At 45.4% G+C, this 16,389-nt stretch overlaps 1 protein-coding gene across 1 annotated transcript in view; it reads right to left on the reverse strand.

The window, feature by feature from the left end:
• Window positions 1–481: 481 nt before the first annotated feature.
• The window catches only part of SH3RF2 (SH3 domain containing ring finger 2), a 92,578-nt gene continuing 76,670 nt past the window's right edge, over window positions 482–16,389 (reverse strand). Inside the window, exons 7-10 of the mRNA XM_075009730.1 lie at window positions 15,759–15,991; window positions 12,596–12,963; window positions 11,163–11,468; window positions 482–531 (exon numbers count right to left, since the gene is read on the reverse strand). Of these exons, the coding sequence (XP_074865831.1) occupies window positions 11,166–11,468; window positions 12,596–12,963; window positions 15,759–15,991 (904 nt within the window). The 3' untranslated portion in view covers window positions 482–531; window positions 11,163–11,165. The remainder of the gene's footprint in view (window positions 532–11,162; window positions 11,469–12,595; window positions 12,964–15,758; window positions 15,992–16,389) is intronic.

A 16,389-nucleotide genomic window follows, 5' to 3' on the forward strand; every position in this document is an offset into this window, starting at 1 on the left:
TTAAAACAGCTGAGGTATTGATACAAAACAAGTATCTCTAAAAGCCATTGTGTATGAAGGAGAAAAAAACAACTTTCCATGGGTTTTATATGATTTAAATATTTATGCACACAAACTGTAATGACTCAATTTAGTAAATGATACACATTATAAATATACAGATGAAATCACTTACTTATGTGTGTAATTTCTGGAGCAAATCCAGCATTACTGCTTTCCTGAATTAGGCATAGGTTGGGGAGAGATATGGGAGTATAAATCCACAATCATGTTCTTAAAATTCTGGGCCCTGAGTACCTCAATGGCTTCTGTAATTTAAAATGGCTTTTCATGTGGTAACTCCCATGGATGGTTTCATCACTGAGAATTGCTGGAGGGCAATGTGCCGTGGATACATCATCCTCTGTGCCTCCACCGAGCTATGGGGAGAGATGGTATATCCTGCGCTACCAGAAAATCCTCCTTTATATTGAGGGGTACTTCCAGGGCAGGAAAGGTTGTTTCAGTAGTTTGCAGTCTCTTTGTGCCAGCCTGGAAGAATAAAGGGTCCACAGTGAATCCAAGAAGCTGGCCCAGTATTTCTAGCACAACAGTGACACATTTGCCTGTAGTAACATCAAGAGATTTTGTACAATAGGCAAGTGGTGTTGATTTGGCCTCACTCATTATACTCATTCTTTCTTCTTCATATCCTTCAACTACATACATTTGATGCTTCTGTTGGGTTCTACAGCTAAAAAATACTTGATATAAAGCTAACAAATAAAAAAGAGCTTAAACTGCTGAGCCCCATGCTGAAAAAACTACTCAAAGCCAGGAAAATTCAGAGGAAAGAATGAAAAACATAGGCTGATACCAGTCTTATTTTGCATTATACCTCTTTCTATTAGCAGTTGTTTATTATAGGGTATGGTAAGCTAAGGGCTGTCTATCCTCCAAATTTTAAGCCTTTAACCTGGATTTTGTAGATTTAGGTCAGATCTTTCTTTCCCCCCACAGTTTATGAAAAATGTAACAAGCTCAGGGCAGAACATGAAACACAGGGAAACAAGTGACCTATTTAAATAACTCATGACTCAAAACACAGAATGGATTTGCTGTCTAAATGCATTAAAGCTAATTGCTCTTCCTAATGTTAGTTTTAGAAAATGACCTTGCCAATTCAGGGCAAAATATTGGGTGCAGAATATTTCTTGTCATTAGGTCATGATGTGTAAATGGACTAGTATGCCCCTGTTAGCTAATATTGTTGCGCTGCATAAACACCCTAAAGGACAAGGAATGTTTGTGAACTTTGTTGCTTGTTCTGATGCAAAAGATTCCTCTTGTTTTTTTGTTCTGAGCATGCTTGGAGATGGATATTCAACAAATGTTTAATGTCCTCATATATTTACAATACAGCCCTACCAACTATGAATATTTGTCACTAGTCACCACCTAATTTTCCTTCGCATCTGACACTGTTTCTTCTGTACACTGCTTTCCCAGACTCTACCTGTCTCTCCAGTATCAACCCAGCTGGGTTGTATCTGAAAGAAGAAGCCAAGCATGAGAGGGAAGGAGATCAGCATTTTGCATTTGTACACATTTTTCTCAACTTTAACTAGCTTATCACACAAATTATGTTTGGTGTTTTTCACAAAGCCCCAGCTTCTGGAGTCAAGTGATGGAGACTAAGCTTTCATTTATTAGAAGTATCCTGCTCTACTTTTTGTGGCAAAAAATCTTGAAAATGTAAATCTTGAAGGCTCAAAACCAAGATGGCAAATAAAAGAATCCCAACTTATGTCACCCATGATTTGCATATACATACCTCATTAGCTCTTCTCAGCGCTCAATAAACATATGATTCTGAATCTACTCTCCACACAACTGATCACCCTCCTTGAGTGTGACCCAGCTATAATCCCAGCTCAAGTGATAAAATTCTCCATTAGGCTCCCCTATCATGGGGCAGCTACCATCCCTCTGCAGCTCCCTCCTCTTGTCTCAACTACAGTTGTCAAGCACATGCTAGAAGGCAGTGACAGCAACAGAGTAAAGGAAGGGATTGCCTGTAAAGTAGTCCTGCAAAATCCTATTCAGGGTATATCATGTTTTCAATCAGGAGCATGTGAGGGAATTTAAATTTCACTGCTTTTAGAAAGGCATGTTTTGTTCTTCTGCCACATCCCCAGAGCTGGAGGAGCTGTCTGCTCCCACCGTTGCCCTGGAGCTAGAGGAGTTCTCTGTCCCTCCTACCCCCAAGTGATCAGTGGAGGAGGGGGTCTGTGCCCTTGCTTGCCCTCCTTTGTGCATGCCCTCTTTTTGAGGGGTAAGGTACTCCTTTTTTGGTCATTATCTTCCTTGTGGTGATAAGTGAGAGAGCAGATTTGACTGGTAAATTCTCCCATCAGTATTACAAGGCTGAATGGTTGCCTCTTTGCGCAGACTGAGTGTAATCACTTCAGCCTAAGGGCATGGTTGTAGTCTTCAAGAGAAACTTGTGGAAACTATTGGCTAAAATGTTCTGGTTCTTGCTTTCTCTCTCTCTCTCTCCTTCCTTTTTTTGCCTTTTCTCTTCAGGAAACATGACTGCAGTTCAAGCTCAAGGGGTTAGGTTACTTATTGAAGGACTTCTAGGTCCTTGAGCAACTAGGCAGGCAATTAAAGCAGAGCTGATGAATGTTCTGATCTGAACTCCAATTTATTAACTAATCATATAAAATGAGCTGATACTGTGAGTGGAGGAAAAGCCCCATTCACGAACTCGAGAGGTTTGTTAATGCTCCCTCTGTCCCCAGTGTACTACTTTATGCATTATTCCAAGGCTCCTTACAATGCATGTCTGACAATCAAGGCACTGAGTTGATGGTGGGAGGCTCTGTGCGACCAGTCTGCTCATGTACATTCAGGTTGGTAGATAGAGAGCAATATATTTTCATTATCCAAGCCCATTAAGCTGCAGTGCATCTGGAAAGATATTCTGATGATGCTAACATTTTTTTTTCCTTTGCATCTTGTACTTTGGCTGAAAATCTGTGATTAAAATGGAAGGCAATGGAGTTAGCAAGGCAGCAAGTTTTGATCTTGCTATTGTAAGAACTGAGTGCTACAGAGACCTCCTGTGCTTCCTCTGGGGTGGGAAAGAAGACACTAACAGGCAGAGGTGGTAGGCCACAATGCCAGGTCTAGCAACACTAGATCTGGAGAACTGGTACGATGTGGATCTTTGATGGAGGGAGAAGGAGGACTTGCCCAACTCCATGTAATACCTCAACAACTATAAAAACCCACCCACATCTGTACCCAACAAATCCAAAGAATAGCATTGCTGGAATAACTCTCAGGGTGGAAATACTGTTCTGGAATAAAAGTAATTTGTTTTGTATTTCAGAATGAACTGTCAACATGCACAGCTGTCCAGCACAGCTACAACAGAGGAGTCTATTCTGCAGTGGCTGTGTTGCCAATCAATTTCCCTGTGCAGACAAGTCCTGAGACAGTTTGGCTCCTGGCCTGCTCCTGAGGCAGTGCAGCAAAATACTTCTCAAGATTCAGCAGCAAGCTATGGCTCTGACCTTCATGGGGCCTTCTTTTAGCTTGTTTTTCTGGAGTAGAAAGAAGAGGCCACGCTATACAGCAAAGACCCAACTAAGAAGGCCTGGGTGGCTAAAGATATATAATATATTTTGTAACACTTCCACAATAACATTAGATATGGGGTGGATATTAAACAGGAAGGTGGGAGTATTTTGGAGCTGGAAGGGGTTGGACAAAGACAACAGAGCAGGTCTTTAGAACTGTCGCTTTAAAATACATCCACCCCCACTTTGATCTCCTCACATCAGTATCTCTATATATATCTTGGTTATATTTAGGATACCTGTCACCATGGCATCAAAGCACTGAAACACCATGCACAAATCACTGATTGTGATATCTACTGGCCCAAAATAACTACATGTTATTTTACCAAAGTGCCAATTTCCCTGTCACTGCTCAGGACTCCAAGCCTGTGTGCGTATGTAAGCAAAAAACTCTCTCCTTTTTGATCATTAATGTTTTCACAATGCAATGGGAACAAGGTCCAAGGTCTCAAATGTTTTGATCACGTTACACATATGGCATTTGTTTAGGTGTATGCATCATTCCTTATTCAGTATCGTATAATGAATAGTCTTGGACAATGGATAATGACTTTGTAAACTCGTGTGTCCACAGGTGATAGGAAATCTCACTGAATCTCACCCACCTATGGGGAGAGGTTTACTCCTTACCCCCCCATAAAAGGGAAGCTCCTGAACAGAAGCTAATACAAGCTGAATCTGGCTAGTGTTATGTATGGTTTGGAGGAAGGACTTTTACTACATTGATTTGATTTTCAGAAGTGCAGAGCACCTGCAGCTCTCACTGATAGCTGTGAAACCTCCAGGTGCTCCACGTCTCTGAAAAACAGTCCATGAAAATATTCATTTACCCATTTTCAAGCCTTGGCATGGATGGCAGGAGTCAGGCAAGGGAGGAGAGGGCTACTTAGCTTCACTTCAATTGCACAGATTTCTAGCTGGGCACCTAGCTTTGTATCCCCAAAATGAACCATTTTCTGCTACTAATACTTAATCATTTCCATAACCTTTCTGCCTGAATGGAGTCTCTTGTGGGAAAATCTTCCCCAGTTACAGATTAACCTTACAAGGTGACTTTACCTCAGCATATGTTTGTGTCTGAAGACACCAGCGAATTAGCATATTGCTTCCTTTCTAATCTTCTTCCTTAAATCTTCCCTTGCGTGCAGATTACGGCTCAGTTTCCAAAATGACTAATGAGCTTTCCTTATCTCTTCTGAGGTTCTGAAGTTCCAACACCACAGCCTTCCCAGCCATGGGATAACTTCCAGTAATCAGACAGGATCTTTACTGGAGCTGCTGGAGGCTTCCCAATCCATCACATCAGGCTGCTGATGAATGTGGGGTGTCAGGGATCATGCTCAAGGCAAAACTGGAATTGACACCCTCGGGTCTGACTGGGGTTTTTTAGCTGAACTGTCTGGAAAGGTTTTGGCCACCAGTAACTTTCCATATAGAATCATTCGGTCCATCTAATGCAAAGCTTTAATATGTGTGTGTGCGCCACACACATTAATCCCACTAAAACAAGGAGGAGTCTTGTGGCATCTTAAAGACTAATGAAATTATTTGGGCATAATCTTTTGTGGGCAAAAACCCTCTTTATCAGATGCATCTGAAGAAGTGGGCTTTTTGCCCATGAAAGCTTATGCCCCCCAAAATAAGAAGAAGTTGTGTAGCACCTTAGAAATTAACAAATGTATTAGGTCATGAACTTTAATGGGTAAGGCCCACTTCTAGTTTCAAAGGGGCCACAGGACTCTTGGCTGTTTTGGCAGATACAAACTAATGTGGCTACCCCTGTGAAACTAATGCCACTATTTCATGTCTAAGTGCTCCCTTTACAATATTCCACCTTGTTGCAGCACATGCATTCACCCTTTTAGAAACCTAGTCTCCCCGTCTTTGAAGGACATAGCTTTCTCTCTTGCTCTTTTATGTCCTCATAGGCACCTGAGGAAGAATTGAGTGAATTTCATGCATTGGAGGAGAACCGAAATTGCTGCTCCAAGTCTTGCGGGACTGGCAAGCAAGCAGGAGTTTAACTCCCCACTTTGCAAAGAATAGTTGCCTTTGTGTTCTGTGAAAATCTTAACTTCTCAGGCTGGTACATGTCTCAGAATTCTCATGCCCGCTCCTGGGATCCTGAAAGGGAGAAGCTTTTGCTAATTAACGGCAAGCGAGTGGTTACGTTCCTGTAGAACTTTAAGGTAAATGCTTTAGGTCACTGCTGGCAGGGCCATGGGCCACATATAGTTCAGAACAACCACACTTCTGGCTCTACAAATGGTCAAGATAAGCCAATCACACTAGACTTAGTTCTGATGTGCTCATAGGAATGGGCAAAATAGTTGTTTTTTCCCCAGAGGTGTAAATGGCAAAAGTCCTTGTAGCGAGGTGCTGTGGCCTCCCCCCGACTCAGAGGCGGAGGAGGCCACTCAGAGACCCTTGTGGGCGGGCCCTGAGCCAGAACATCTGTGCCCTGCCCCCAGAGGGCAGCACCTGAGGCCAGAAAGGCCAGGGGTGGGGCTCAAGGCCCATTAAATGACTGGCCTCCAAGCAGGGCAGAGGGCTCTGACCTGGCTCCTGGGCGTCAAGACCGGGGAACCCGGTGCCAACTGGCAGGCCAGTGAGAGCTGCCCACCAGCTGCCCAGACCAGCCTAGGCAGCCACAGACCAACCTGCCGTTGGGCCAATACCCCGACTTCCCTAATCTACTGGGGCCTTCGTGCTTGCAGCGGGCCCCCTCCCCCGAGGCCCTGCTGGGGCTGGAGAGCCCACCTGTGACCAGTTACCCTGGGGGCCCAGGTGAGCATGGTCCTGAAGTCCTGCGTGACACTAGTGGCATTGAGGCCTCCGACTGTCTGGAGCCCATGGTCCTGCTCCCAGTGGACTACCCCAATGACATCGAGATGTCTGACTGGCTAGACCTGCCGAGTGCTACCTACCCAGAGGAGACCCACCTGCCTGGACTTGCTAACCAATCCGACTGAGACCCCGCACTGATGGAGGTGGAGGTAGGAAGTCGCCCGGGGGATGCTCTACCTGAGCCCATGGTGGTGTGTTGCAGCCTGGATCCCCACTACCAAGCTGAAGGTGAGAGCGATCGTTAGGGTCCTGGGCTGGGACGCAGCAGAGTGGGAGGGCCTGCGTCCCCCTACTCCACCTCTCTGGAGAGGCAGCCCCTTGCCTCTCCCGAGCCATCCTGTTTTGGTGGCTAGCTGCTTACCTGCTGCCCCGCCCAGAACTGAGGGCCAGGCTCTCTAATTGCGGGTTTGCCTCAAACCATCCCTTAAAGGGGGTAAGGACCCAGGGTTGGCCGGACGCAGAGGGGGCAAGCTGTGATGGCCCATGCCGCACAGAGGGGGGGACTGCCATGGGCCGAGGGTGCTACAGTCCCCCATTAGCTTCCTCTCTGATTTGAACTCAAGCTTCCACTTTCTACTATTTTCCACCACTTCAGCATTTGCCAGGGAGTCCATCTGCTTAATTAATTCTCCTCCTGGGTGATTTTCCCCAGTCACCTCTGCAGGTCAGGGCTCTGACATAAGCTGCTTTAGATGAGTCTTGGGAGGAGTCAGCTGCTAGAATCTGTTAGTCCATCAGCTGATTTCAGAATGGGTCCTAGAAAGCCACCTAGCCTTTTGGCAGTATGCTTTAAATCATCAGTGTGAGGTAGGACGTGAGCAGGCAGACCTGCCCAGCTATAGGTGTAAACGTCTAAAACATCTGATCTGGGCCACACCTATTAAGCTTTCCTGTTTCTGAGTGCATTTGGCAAAATCTAGTGCTTTTGGGTGCAATTTTTTTTTAAAAAAAGAGGTTATGAATCTTTAGCTAAGCATATATTGTCTCTAAAACGCTGCTTAGGCCAGGCCTACGCTATGGGGAAAAACAGACTGAAGATACGCAACTGCAGCTTTGTGAATTGTGTAGCTGGAGCCGATGTGTCCCAAATTGATTTTTCCTGCTGTCCCCACAGCAGGAGGTCAACTTCCCTTACTCCTTGCAATGGTGGAGCCTTGACGGTTTGATTTAATGCTAAATTGAACCCTGGAAGATGAACTGCCACAATGTGGATTTTCTGGTAAATGTAGATGTACCATTAGTCATGGATTGGAGGGACAGTTTTTAGCAACACCAAACAGCTTGATTTTTCCATCCATTTGCATCTTGGCTTGTCCTTTATGTCTGTGCCAATTGAGGCTACGTTGCTACTGTATGTGCCTACAGTCTCAAGTGGGTACATACTGGAGGTGGCCTCTTGATGTGGCTATAGCTTGGTTGCACAGTAGCTTGACTGGATAGAGTGCAGGTATGTCTCCACAGGCTGGCAACCATGCTCCTAGCTCCCAGAGTAAACATACCCTAAATGACAGCACACTGCACAAGGCAGTGGCAAATCGAGCTTTTTATCTAGGCCATTGGTGTCCTCTGGCCACTGACTGTTTACATTTGTGAAAGCAGATACCAGCTGCTAGCACATGTGCAGTGTGCTGAGCTACAAAACCCAGGGTTTACTGGTCACTGGAACAGTTTTTACAGAAGGAGTGGTGAAACCCAATGGACCGAACTGTAAACCCTGTGTATAGCACATACCACTTCAAACCAGGGGATGCAACAGCAACCCTAATTCCAGTACCTCTGTCTTAACCTAGCTTTTTCAAACAGACACTGGGCAGTCCCATTAGCTCTGTTATTTACAATGACATAGACCTGATGCAGTAGAGGGCATAGGAAGAGAGAGAAACTTGTTTTTCAGTGCTCTGCTTAGTCTCAACTAATAGGGTTTAGGGTGAGACCTTGGCTGTGTCTACACTACCTCCCTACTACGAAGGGAGGATGGAAAGTAAGGTGTCGGGAGATTATTAATGAAATGCTGTACTGCATATGCAGCATTTCAGTAAGCTAATTCTCCCCTGCAGCAACTTCAAAGTGTTAAACTTTGAAGTGCTGGTTTGCATGTAGCTGCAGCTAATCCACCAGTACTTCGAAGTCCCTTTACTCCAGGCACTTGCAAGTACCGGCCGGTGAGCTGTGGCTACATGCGAGCCGGCACTTCGAAGTTTAACACTTTGAAGTTGCCGTGGGGGAGAATTAGCTTCATGAAGTGCTGCATATGCGGCGCAGCACTTCATTAATAATCTCCCAACACTTTATTTACCATGCTCCCTTTGAAGTACGGAGCTAGTGTAGACAAGCCCCTTGTGAAGGTAGGGTGGGGGCAGCAGAGCAGATTGTCTTGCATTGGGTTTCTTGCTCTGTTTTCTGAAGCTGGTGGTGTCATACGCTGTTTACTGGACTAGGTGTACCAGAGATCCCAGCTGGCAATCTCTCTGTCCTGAAGGTAATCTGTTGCATTAGAATTCTGCAGACCAATATCTGTATTTAGCATTCATTGTGTTTAGTTTTAGGCAAATACTGTTTTTTGTATTATTTTTTTAAAACCTTGACAGGTTATATCTGGTTTAGTGTAAATGAATGAATTCTAATTACTGCGCTATGAAAGAGACAGGACTGTCAGACACTTTGGGTATGTCTACACTAGCACCCCCCTTTTGAAAGGGGGATGCTAATGAGACACTTCAGGATATGCTAATGAGGCACTGCAATGAATATTTGGTTATAGGAACAAGGGGATTTCGAAGTGTGTGTGTCCTTTCAAAAAGGACCCTGTGTAGCTGAGCTGCGCTATCGAAAGTGGCACTTTCGAAGTGTCATGGCCGCCATTATGCTAATGGGATGATGCATATTCATTGCAATGCCTCATTAGCATATTCTGAAGTGTCTCATTAGTGTCCCCCTTTTGAAAGGGGGGTGCTAGTGTAGACACAGCCTTTGTGGCACCAGGTGTCTCTGCTTCCAGACCTTATGAGTACACTGGGCTGGGCCAGAGGGATAGACTAAGCAGGCTGGGATGAGAAAGATTGAGTAGGGTCATTCCTGTTCTGGCTCTCTGGAGAGCAAAAAAGGTTTCATATCGTCTGACTAGTTGGACTCACTTGTGGAACTTTGTCTCATATAATTTACACTGCTAGAAGCTGCAGGAGATTTCCAAATAGTTTTAAGGAGCTGGGGCTTGTGCACTTGGAGTGGCAGGATCTGCCACTGTGATGTTTTGAGAAGCCTTGGTGTGTAGCACAGTGATAAGTGTGATGTGATAGATGTTACACGGTTTTCATTTCAGTATGTGAAAATGAAAGAGATACCATGGACCAATAGATGGCTCCATGGAGACTGTCCCAGTGATCTAGAAACCTTTCAGTGACCTATTGAGATAATTTGACTGGTTTTGTGCAATTAGCCAAGAACGTTTGGTAGTAACATTGGTTTGTGTTTTATCTTTTGGTGTCTGAGCCGGTGCAGAACCCATTGTCTGGAGATCTAATGCTCCAGCTGGAAAGGGAATGGATGGTGTTTGCACTGGCACTAGAAACAAAAGTACACACAAACAAGCCACCCTGTTGTTTTCATTTGCTAAGCAGCAGCCACAGAGGAAGGGCTGACACACTTTCCGCTTCTGTGTATCGTTTCTGTGGCTGAGAGTAAAAGATCAGCTGAAGGTGGGGATTGAGAGAGAGAAGGAAATGTATACATCTTGGAGAGGTGCAACTCTCCATCATATTGTTTGGAAAAATATTTCACAAATTTAACATGGATCCAGATTTTAAAACATCCGTTTAGGGTGTTTCCAAAACCAATGTATAAATAAGGGAAAATAGTACTGCAGTTGAATCACAGGCATCTAGGAGGTACTGCTTGTACGGTCCACAAACAAACAAAAAATCCAACCAACCAGCAGAAAAAAGATACGTCTCATATGACCGCAAGGACTCAATGACTGTCACAAACAGCTGCAGCTTAGTGCTGACTCCAGGGCAGGTTATCTCCCCAGAAAATTACCTCTTCTCCTATGCTCAAAAACCTGAAGCAAAAACCCTTCAAAGGGGAACTTGAAAATTCATCCAGGAACTTCCTGAATTTGATTTATGGGTTCTTTATCCTATAGAGCTGGGAAAGGTAATGAAAAAGAGTTTTGATCTCTGTGGGCTTTCATAGCAGAGAGGAAACCAAAAAAGTTTAACTATTTCTGATACACACATACTTCTTCCCTCTTCCACTCAGGATACAAGATAGTGGAGGACACCAGAAAACACTGGAAGGATCCACAGACCCATTCCATGTTGGTCTGTGGTGCCTGTATTGACTCACTGAGGCAGTGTGGGCTGGTGACATTCAATGGATTGCCACTGTGGCTTGCAGGATGTGGGTCATCTGCATTGACAATGAGACTCTATTGTAAAATTAGAGAGAGGTGCTGACCCCATCTCTGATCCCTAAGTTACTGGCTGGTCACCTGCAGATGTCATGAGTGTCTGAAGGAAGCCTTTCTCCCCACAGAACTGGGAGGTGCTAAATTCCTAATGGGATCACTGGCTCTCGTAAGGAGAAAAGGGGGTGGTGCTAATTTAGTGTGAGGTGTGTGGGGAGCTTGTTTTATCACGGAGGAGAAAACCCCATGGGAAAATGAAAGCAAGTAAATGAAAAAAAAACCTTTCAGTTCTCGGAAAAGCTGCTATAGTTCTTTTTGGTGGGGAAGGTCAGTTGTCCTGTCAGGGCTGATAGATCCAGTGATGATGTCTTTGGGTGTAGCGTCCTCCTCAGGTACATTGGGCTGGAACTGATTCGTTGTGAATAGAAACCTGCCACTTCAGGGCTCAGGGTGTTTGGCTCTAGCTGGGCTTCCTCTGGGGCTGCTCCCTGCTCATTTTTGCCCCCTGGGTGCTTTGGCGATGTCTGCGAGCTGTGCCGCTTGGACGGAGGTGGGCTGTAGTTTTGAAATCTCACCGTTTTCACTTGCTGAAATGAGAACAGAGCCTAGAGTTACTACTGGCAAAACACAGTGAGGCTCTTTCATTTGGTCAGCTGTAGCATTGTGCTGCTAGGATGGAGCCCAGACATTTTCCCAGCAGGAGGCTAGGTACATAACAGAGGGTGTATTAGAGTGCCTCACACCTGACATGGTGTGCAGCAATGGAGTGGCTAGAAGCTTTACAATGTGTGTACTGTGCAAGATGGGGAGCATCAGAAGAGTATAGAGGGTACCAGAATAACTGGATATCAAACAATAGCAGCAATACGAGACCCCAGAGGCAAGACTGGCGATAGGATGGGTTAAAGTGGAGGAGAACACAGGAGAGAGGCTCTGGTATGGTGGAGAGCCCTCTGTCCTGCTGGGCCATTCACTCAGAATAGATGGGCATGTTCAGAACCTGATTTCCATCCTTTGGCTCTTTCACCTGGGACTCTGGAAAGATGGTTCTCTAGCTAATGTCCTAGCCAGATATTCCTGGGCAGGCATCATTTTGTGGGACTTGTTTGGCCTTTACACAGTTATTCTGCTGGTGGCACATATGGGGAAAGTTGTCACCAGGGTAGTTTCACTCCTTGAATGAAACCACTTGGGATTTTTTACAGCAGGTATCAATGGGAAAACACCCAATCTGTTCGGCAGCAACACAATTACATGCAAGCAGAGGGAGCCAGCCAGGAGCTGCAGAAGCCTTGGCCTGACATTGAGTTCTAATAGCCATATTCAGGGCACCTTACTCATTTCTCTCTCAAACCCTCAGGGGCTTCGGGTTAAGGTCTAGGTGAAAATGTGGGGATTTGGCCATAAATGAGCAGGAGCTTTTGCAGACAGAGGACACCGTAATATTTATGCCCTCCGACTGGTTCCTTCCTAGCAACAATAAACTTGAGGATGTGGGAGAAGAAGCAAAATCCTGAGAACTTTACCCAGGCAGAAATCCCAGTCAATCGCACTGGGAGTCCTCGCCTGAATGTAAATTAAGGGTCTCCTGGGAGCTGAACCCTGGCAAAAATTCAGCTGAAATTTTAGGTCATTCCCAGAAGGATTTCCCAGATTTCCCAGAGTTGGAGAGTCCAAGTGTCCCCCTCGTTGCAGTGACTCAGCCTGACTCTACCTTTTCCGTGTTGTTCCGGGAGGTATCTGGTTTCACCAGGATGGAGGGCGGAGCAGATGAAGGTGGCTTTGGAGCTGGCTCACTTTGTGCTGGGGTTTCTTTGGCATCTGGGATCACTGAACTACACACAGAGGGAGGTCTGCTTTCAATTCCCCGTGGCACAAGCAGCAGTGAAGCATCGTGGGAAGAACTTGGCCTGGCTCCTGGGTCTGCTGTGCCAGCTCCGGCAGAGGTGCCATGTGGCTGAGAGGAGACATGCTGGTATAGCTGAAGCTGCTGGGGCCTCACTGTGAGAGATGGTGTGCGACTGAGGGAGCCGACAACCTGAGAGAGAGTGGTGGGTTGCACAGGCCTCTGCAGTGATCCATCTGGGGAGCAATACCATTTTAAAGTCAATAGGCAATGAAGGTTAAAAATAAGTAAATAGGTGCCAATGGGCAAACATGAAAATTTTAAGCAGAAGAATCAGAAGAGAGAGGAACACTTGTATTCCGTCCTCTTCCACCACCTCCTGTCGGCTGCTGAGACTGTCCACTGTCTGACTGAATTCCTACAGCCCAGCAGGGGTCTTTGCATGATTGGGGCACAAGATAAATCACAGATGAGCAAAAATGATTTTGGCCGCTCTCTGCAATTCCACAGTGGTTCCCTACACAGACTTTGCAGGTAAGAGGTAATGCTTTGATCTGAGAATGTCAGAGCTTAATGAATTCATTTCCCCAGCACGCCTTTGTTTTTTTTTACAGCACCCAACTTAACAGGGCCTCAGTTTGACTGGGGTGTCAGCATGCTGAGTCAATACAAATAGTAAGGTGTGCTACTAGATAAGTACTATTGTCCATCATTTTCCAACCATAAGGAAATGAGGCACTGAGATGATATCACTTGCTCTAGGCAACACAATGAGTCTATGATGGAGTCAGGAATAGAACTAAGTAGCCTGAGTCCAGAGACTTCTGCTTTAACCACTGGGATATACTCCCCCGCTTTGTCAGTTCATATAGCTGAACTCAGCCATGGAGTTTAAAAATAACAAAGCCCACAATGCTTCTGGCAGCAATGCATAGGACAAGCCTGTCTTTTCTTAGTCCTCCAGTATGCTGCAGAACCATTAAACCTCTAAAACTATCTCTGGCCTTGAGCCATGTTAAAAAAGCATCTCAATATTGAATTTCCATGTCAGATGGCTGCATGAACAGGTGAGGCAATGACATGTCACACACAGATTTGCCACAAAATTTTAAGCCCTTCCCCTAGACACATTGAAATAGGTGGGTAGAACCATAACCTAGAAGGATTTTATGCTATCAGGTGCTAGGGTCCACCAGCAATGTGGTATGTATCCTCAGCTGCAGCTGACTTTACAGAAGTGGCCTCACACACCCTTTTTTTTGGCAGTCAGTTACTAACCCTAAGCATGATCCCTCTAACTGAGTCCTCAATAGCTGGCCTCTCCGCTGTGTGACACATGTTGTGTGCATATGACAGGCTATTCCATCTGAATGTTTACTTTTCAGGTGGCACATTCTTTATTCCTTTTGCAATTTCCTTCTGCTTGAAAAATTGATTTTAAACAGTGCCACAGCGGGGGAATGAGTCCTTTAAGTTAAAACAGCTTGTTAGATAAATCCAATCTTGAACCTAAAAAGGCTGGCCCTGCGATTTGCGAATGAACCTCACACCTGCCAGTGAGTGTCCATAGCTCAAGCAGCAGTTCAGGCTGAAACTACTGAAAAATGCATTACTGAGTTGCTCAAATGTAGCTGGAGATTTATTCTTTGGCAGTCTGTGCTGTCTGAAATAAACCTTGTCAATCTAGTGGAAAGAATTGAGCACGCTGACAGCTGTATAAGCCCCTGGAAAGGGTCTTTTTGTGTGGTGAGCCAGGAATTTGGCTTAGCAGGAGCAGGGGGCAAAGATGGTCTTGTGACTAAGGCAGAGCTAAGAACAGGAGTTTGATTGTCATTTCCACTATAGACTTCTACTATGTCCTTATTCACCCTATATTTCTTTTCCTGTCTTAAAATGAGTGCAGTAATATTTTCCTATCTCATGCAGGCTTCAGTAATCTGCAATGGGTGGTGCTTAGCTATTATAGTAATGCCAATAAATAAGTCTTACACTTCTATAGCACCATTAGCCTAAAGAAGTGTCAATATGCCAACTGGACTGATATGCAAACACTTTGCTGCTTTCTGCTCCAATCAACCTCCTAAGGAAATATTAGGGGGCTAGTACATGGATCAAACACATACTCTGACACAGAAGGGGACATTTAACCCTCTGCTGGCATCCAAAAATCTGGTAGAGAGTTGGCCACTGCTGTCAAATGTACCCCTGATTAAGTTATTCTCAGAATTTCATCTGCAGTTTTGTGCAGGTACCAGATTAGAGGCCACACTGAAGCTCTTTGAACTATGGAAGCTTTACATTCTTAAGGAGTCAAATTGATCTCTTTGTAACTCTCCTGACTCTAGCCCTAGGGCCTCAGTATTTAAGGGCTCCTGCAAACACCACCTCCTCACACTTTAAGCACCATGGATATCAGTTAATTAACAAGGAGGGACGAGGAGTGGGGAATGACAGTGCAGCTCCAGTCAGTAAATGTTAAGCAGGCCATTAAATCCTGTCTCCTGACAGACCACCCTCTCCTCCCCACAGTCCAGCCTCCTGCAGGTTTTACACAAGGCTAAGGTCTGGCCTACATCTAAAGGTGGGATTGACAGCGCTCTGGCACTCCGGCATATGACATATCCACCCACTTGGACTGTCAGAGCTCTGCTGATCCAACCCTGGGGGAGATGCAGCCAGTTGACAGAAGAGTGCCGCCATTGACCTAGTTACTGTTACTAGGGGAGGTGGAGTTCCTATAGCAATGGGGAAAAACTTCTCCCATCACTGTAAGCTGCTTCGGTACTACAGGGTTACAGCAGCATTGCCACAGCTAATCGACTGTAGTGCCAGGTAGCCATTGCTCCTGTAGACTCCCACCCCAGCTAGATGCAGTGTATAATGCTGTCAGCTCTGGGAGCTGTAGCATGTGATTTCAGTCAGAGTGTGTTAATTAAAGGCTCCCAGTACCATTTGCCCACCTGAGAACACACACACACACACACAGACCCACCTATCTGTCCCTCCCAGAGACCTTCCTGCCAGAACTTACTCTTCCTCATACTGCCACGTCCTCGCCTCAGGGATGTTTGTCCTGAGGTGGCCGCCATAGCTACGTTTCTCAGAGGTGAGTTTAGCGCTGTGGGCATGAAGGCTGACTTCAAAGGCCTGCTTTGCTTTGGGCCATTCTCTGAGACGCTCCCCTGGGAGGAGAGGGAGGCTGTTGATAATGTCCAAGAGGCATACAGGGAAGGCATCCTGGATTCAGAGAAATTGGACGACTTCCTGCTTATACAAATTGAAAAGGGGTAAAGGAGGGGCAGAGAGGAGAAAGAGAGAGGGAGAGAATTAATTAAATATAGCTACAGAAAGGCACAGTTCAAATCCAAATCTTCAGTCCTGCAGACACGGTAAGGGTTTTGTTTTTTGTTTTCTGTTTTTAAAGAAAAGGACCATTTGCAAAATAGTGGCTCCAAATCAGAATTTTTAAGCACCAGCCCCCTATCCAACACACCATTTAAAGTTCAGCAAATTAGAAAAAGAAAATCCTTCTGGAATCCATACAGTTACGCTTTCTTGTTCCATTAGGGTATGTCTACACAGCGGCCTTATTTCGAGAAGAGCTATTCTGGAATAGCTTATTTTGAAATAACACTTCTACACACAACAGCTCTGTCCACACT

The sequence above is a fragment of the Carettochelys insculpta genome, chromosome 15, assembly GCF_033958435.1.
Source record: "Carettochelys insculpta isolate YL-2023 chromosome 15, ASM3395843v1, whole genome shotgun sequence".
NCBI lineage: Eukaryota > Metazoa > Chordata > Testudines > Carettochelyidae > Carettochelys > Carettochelys insculpta.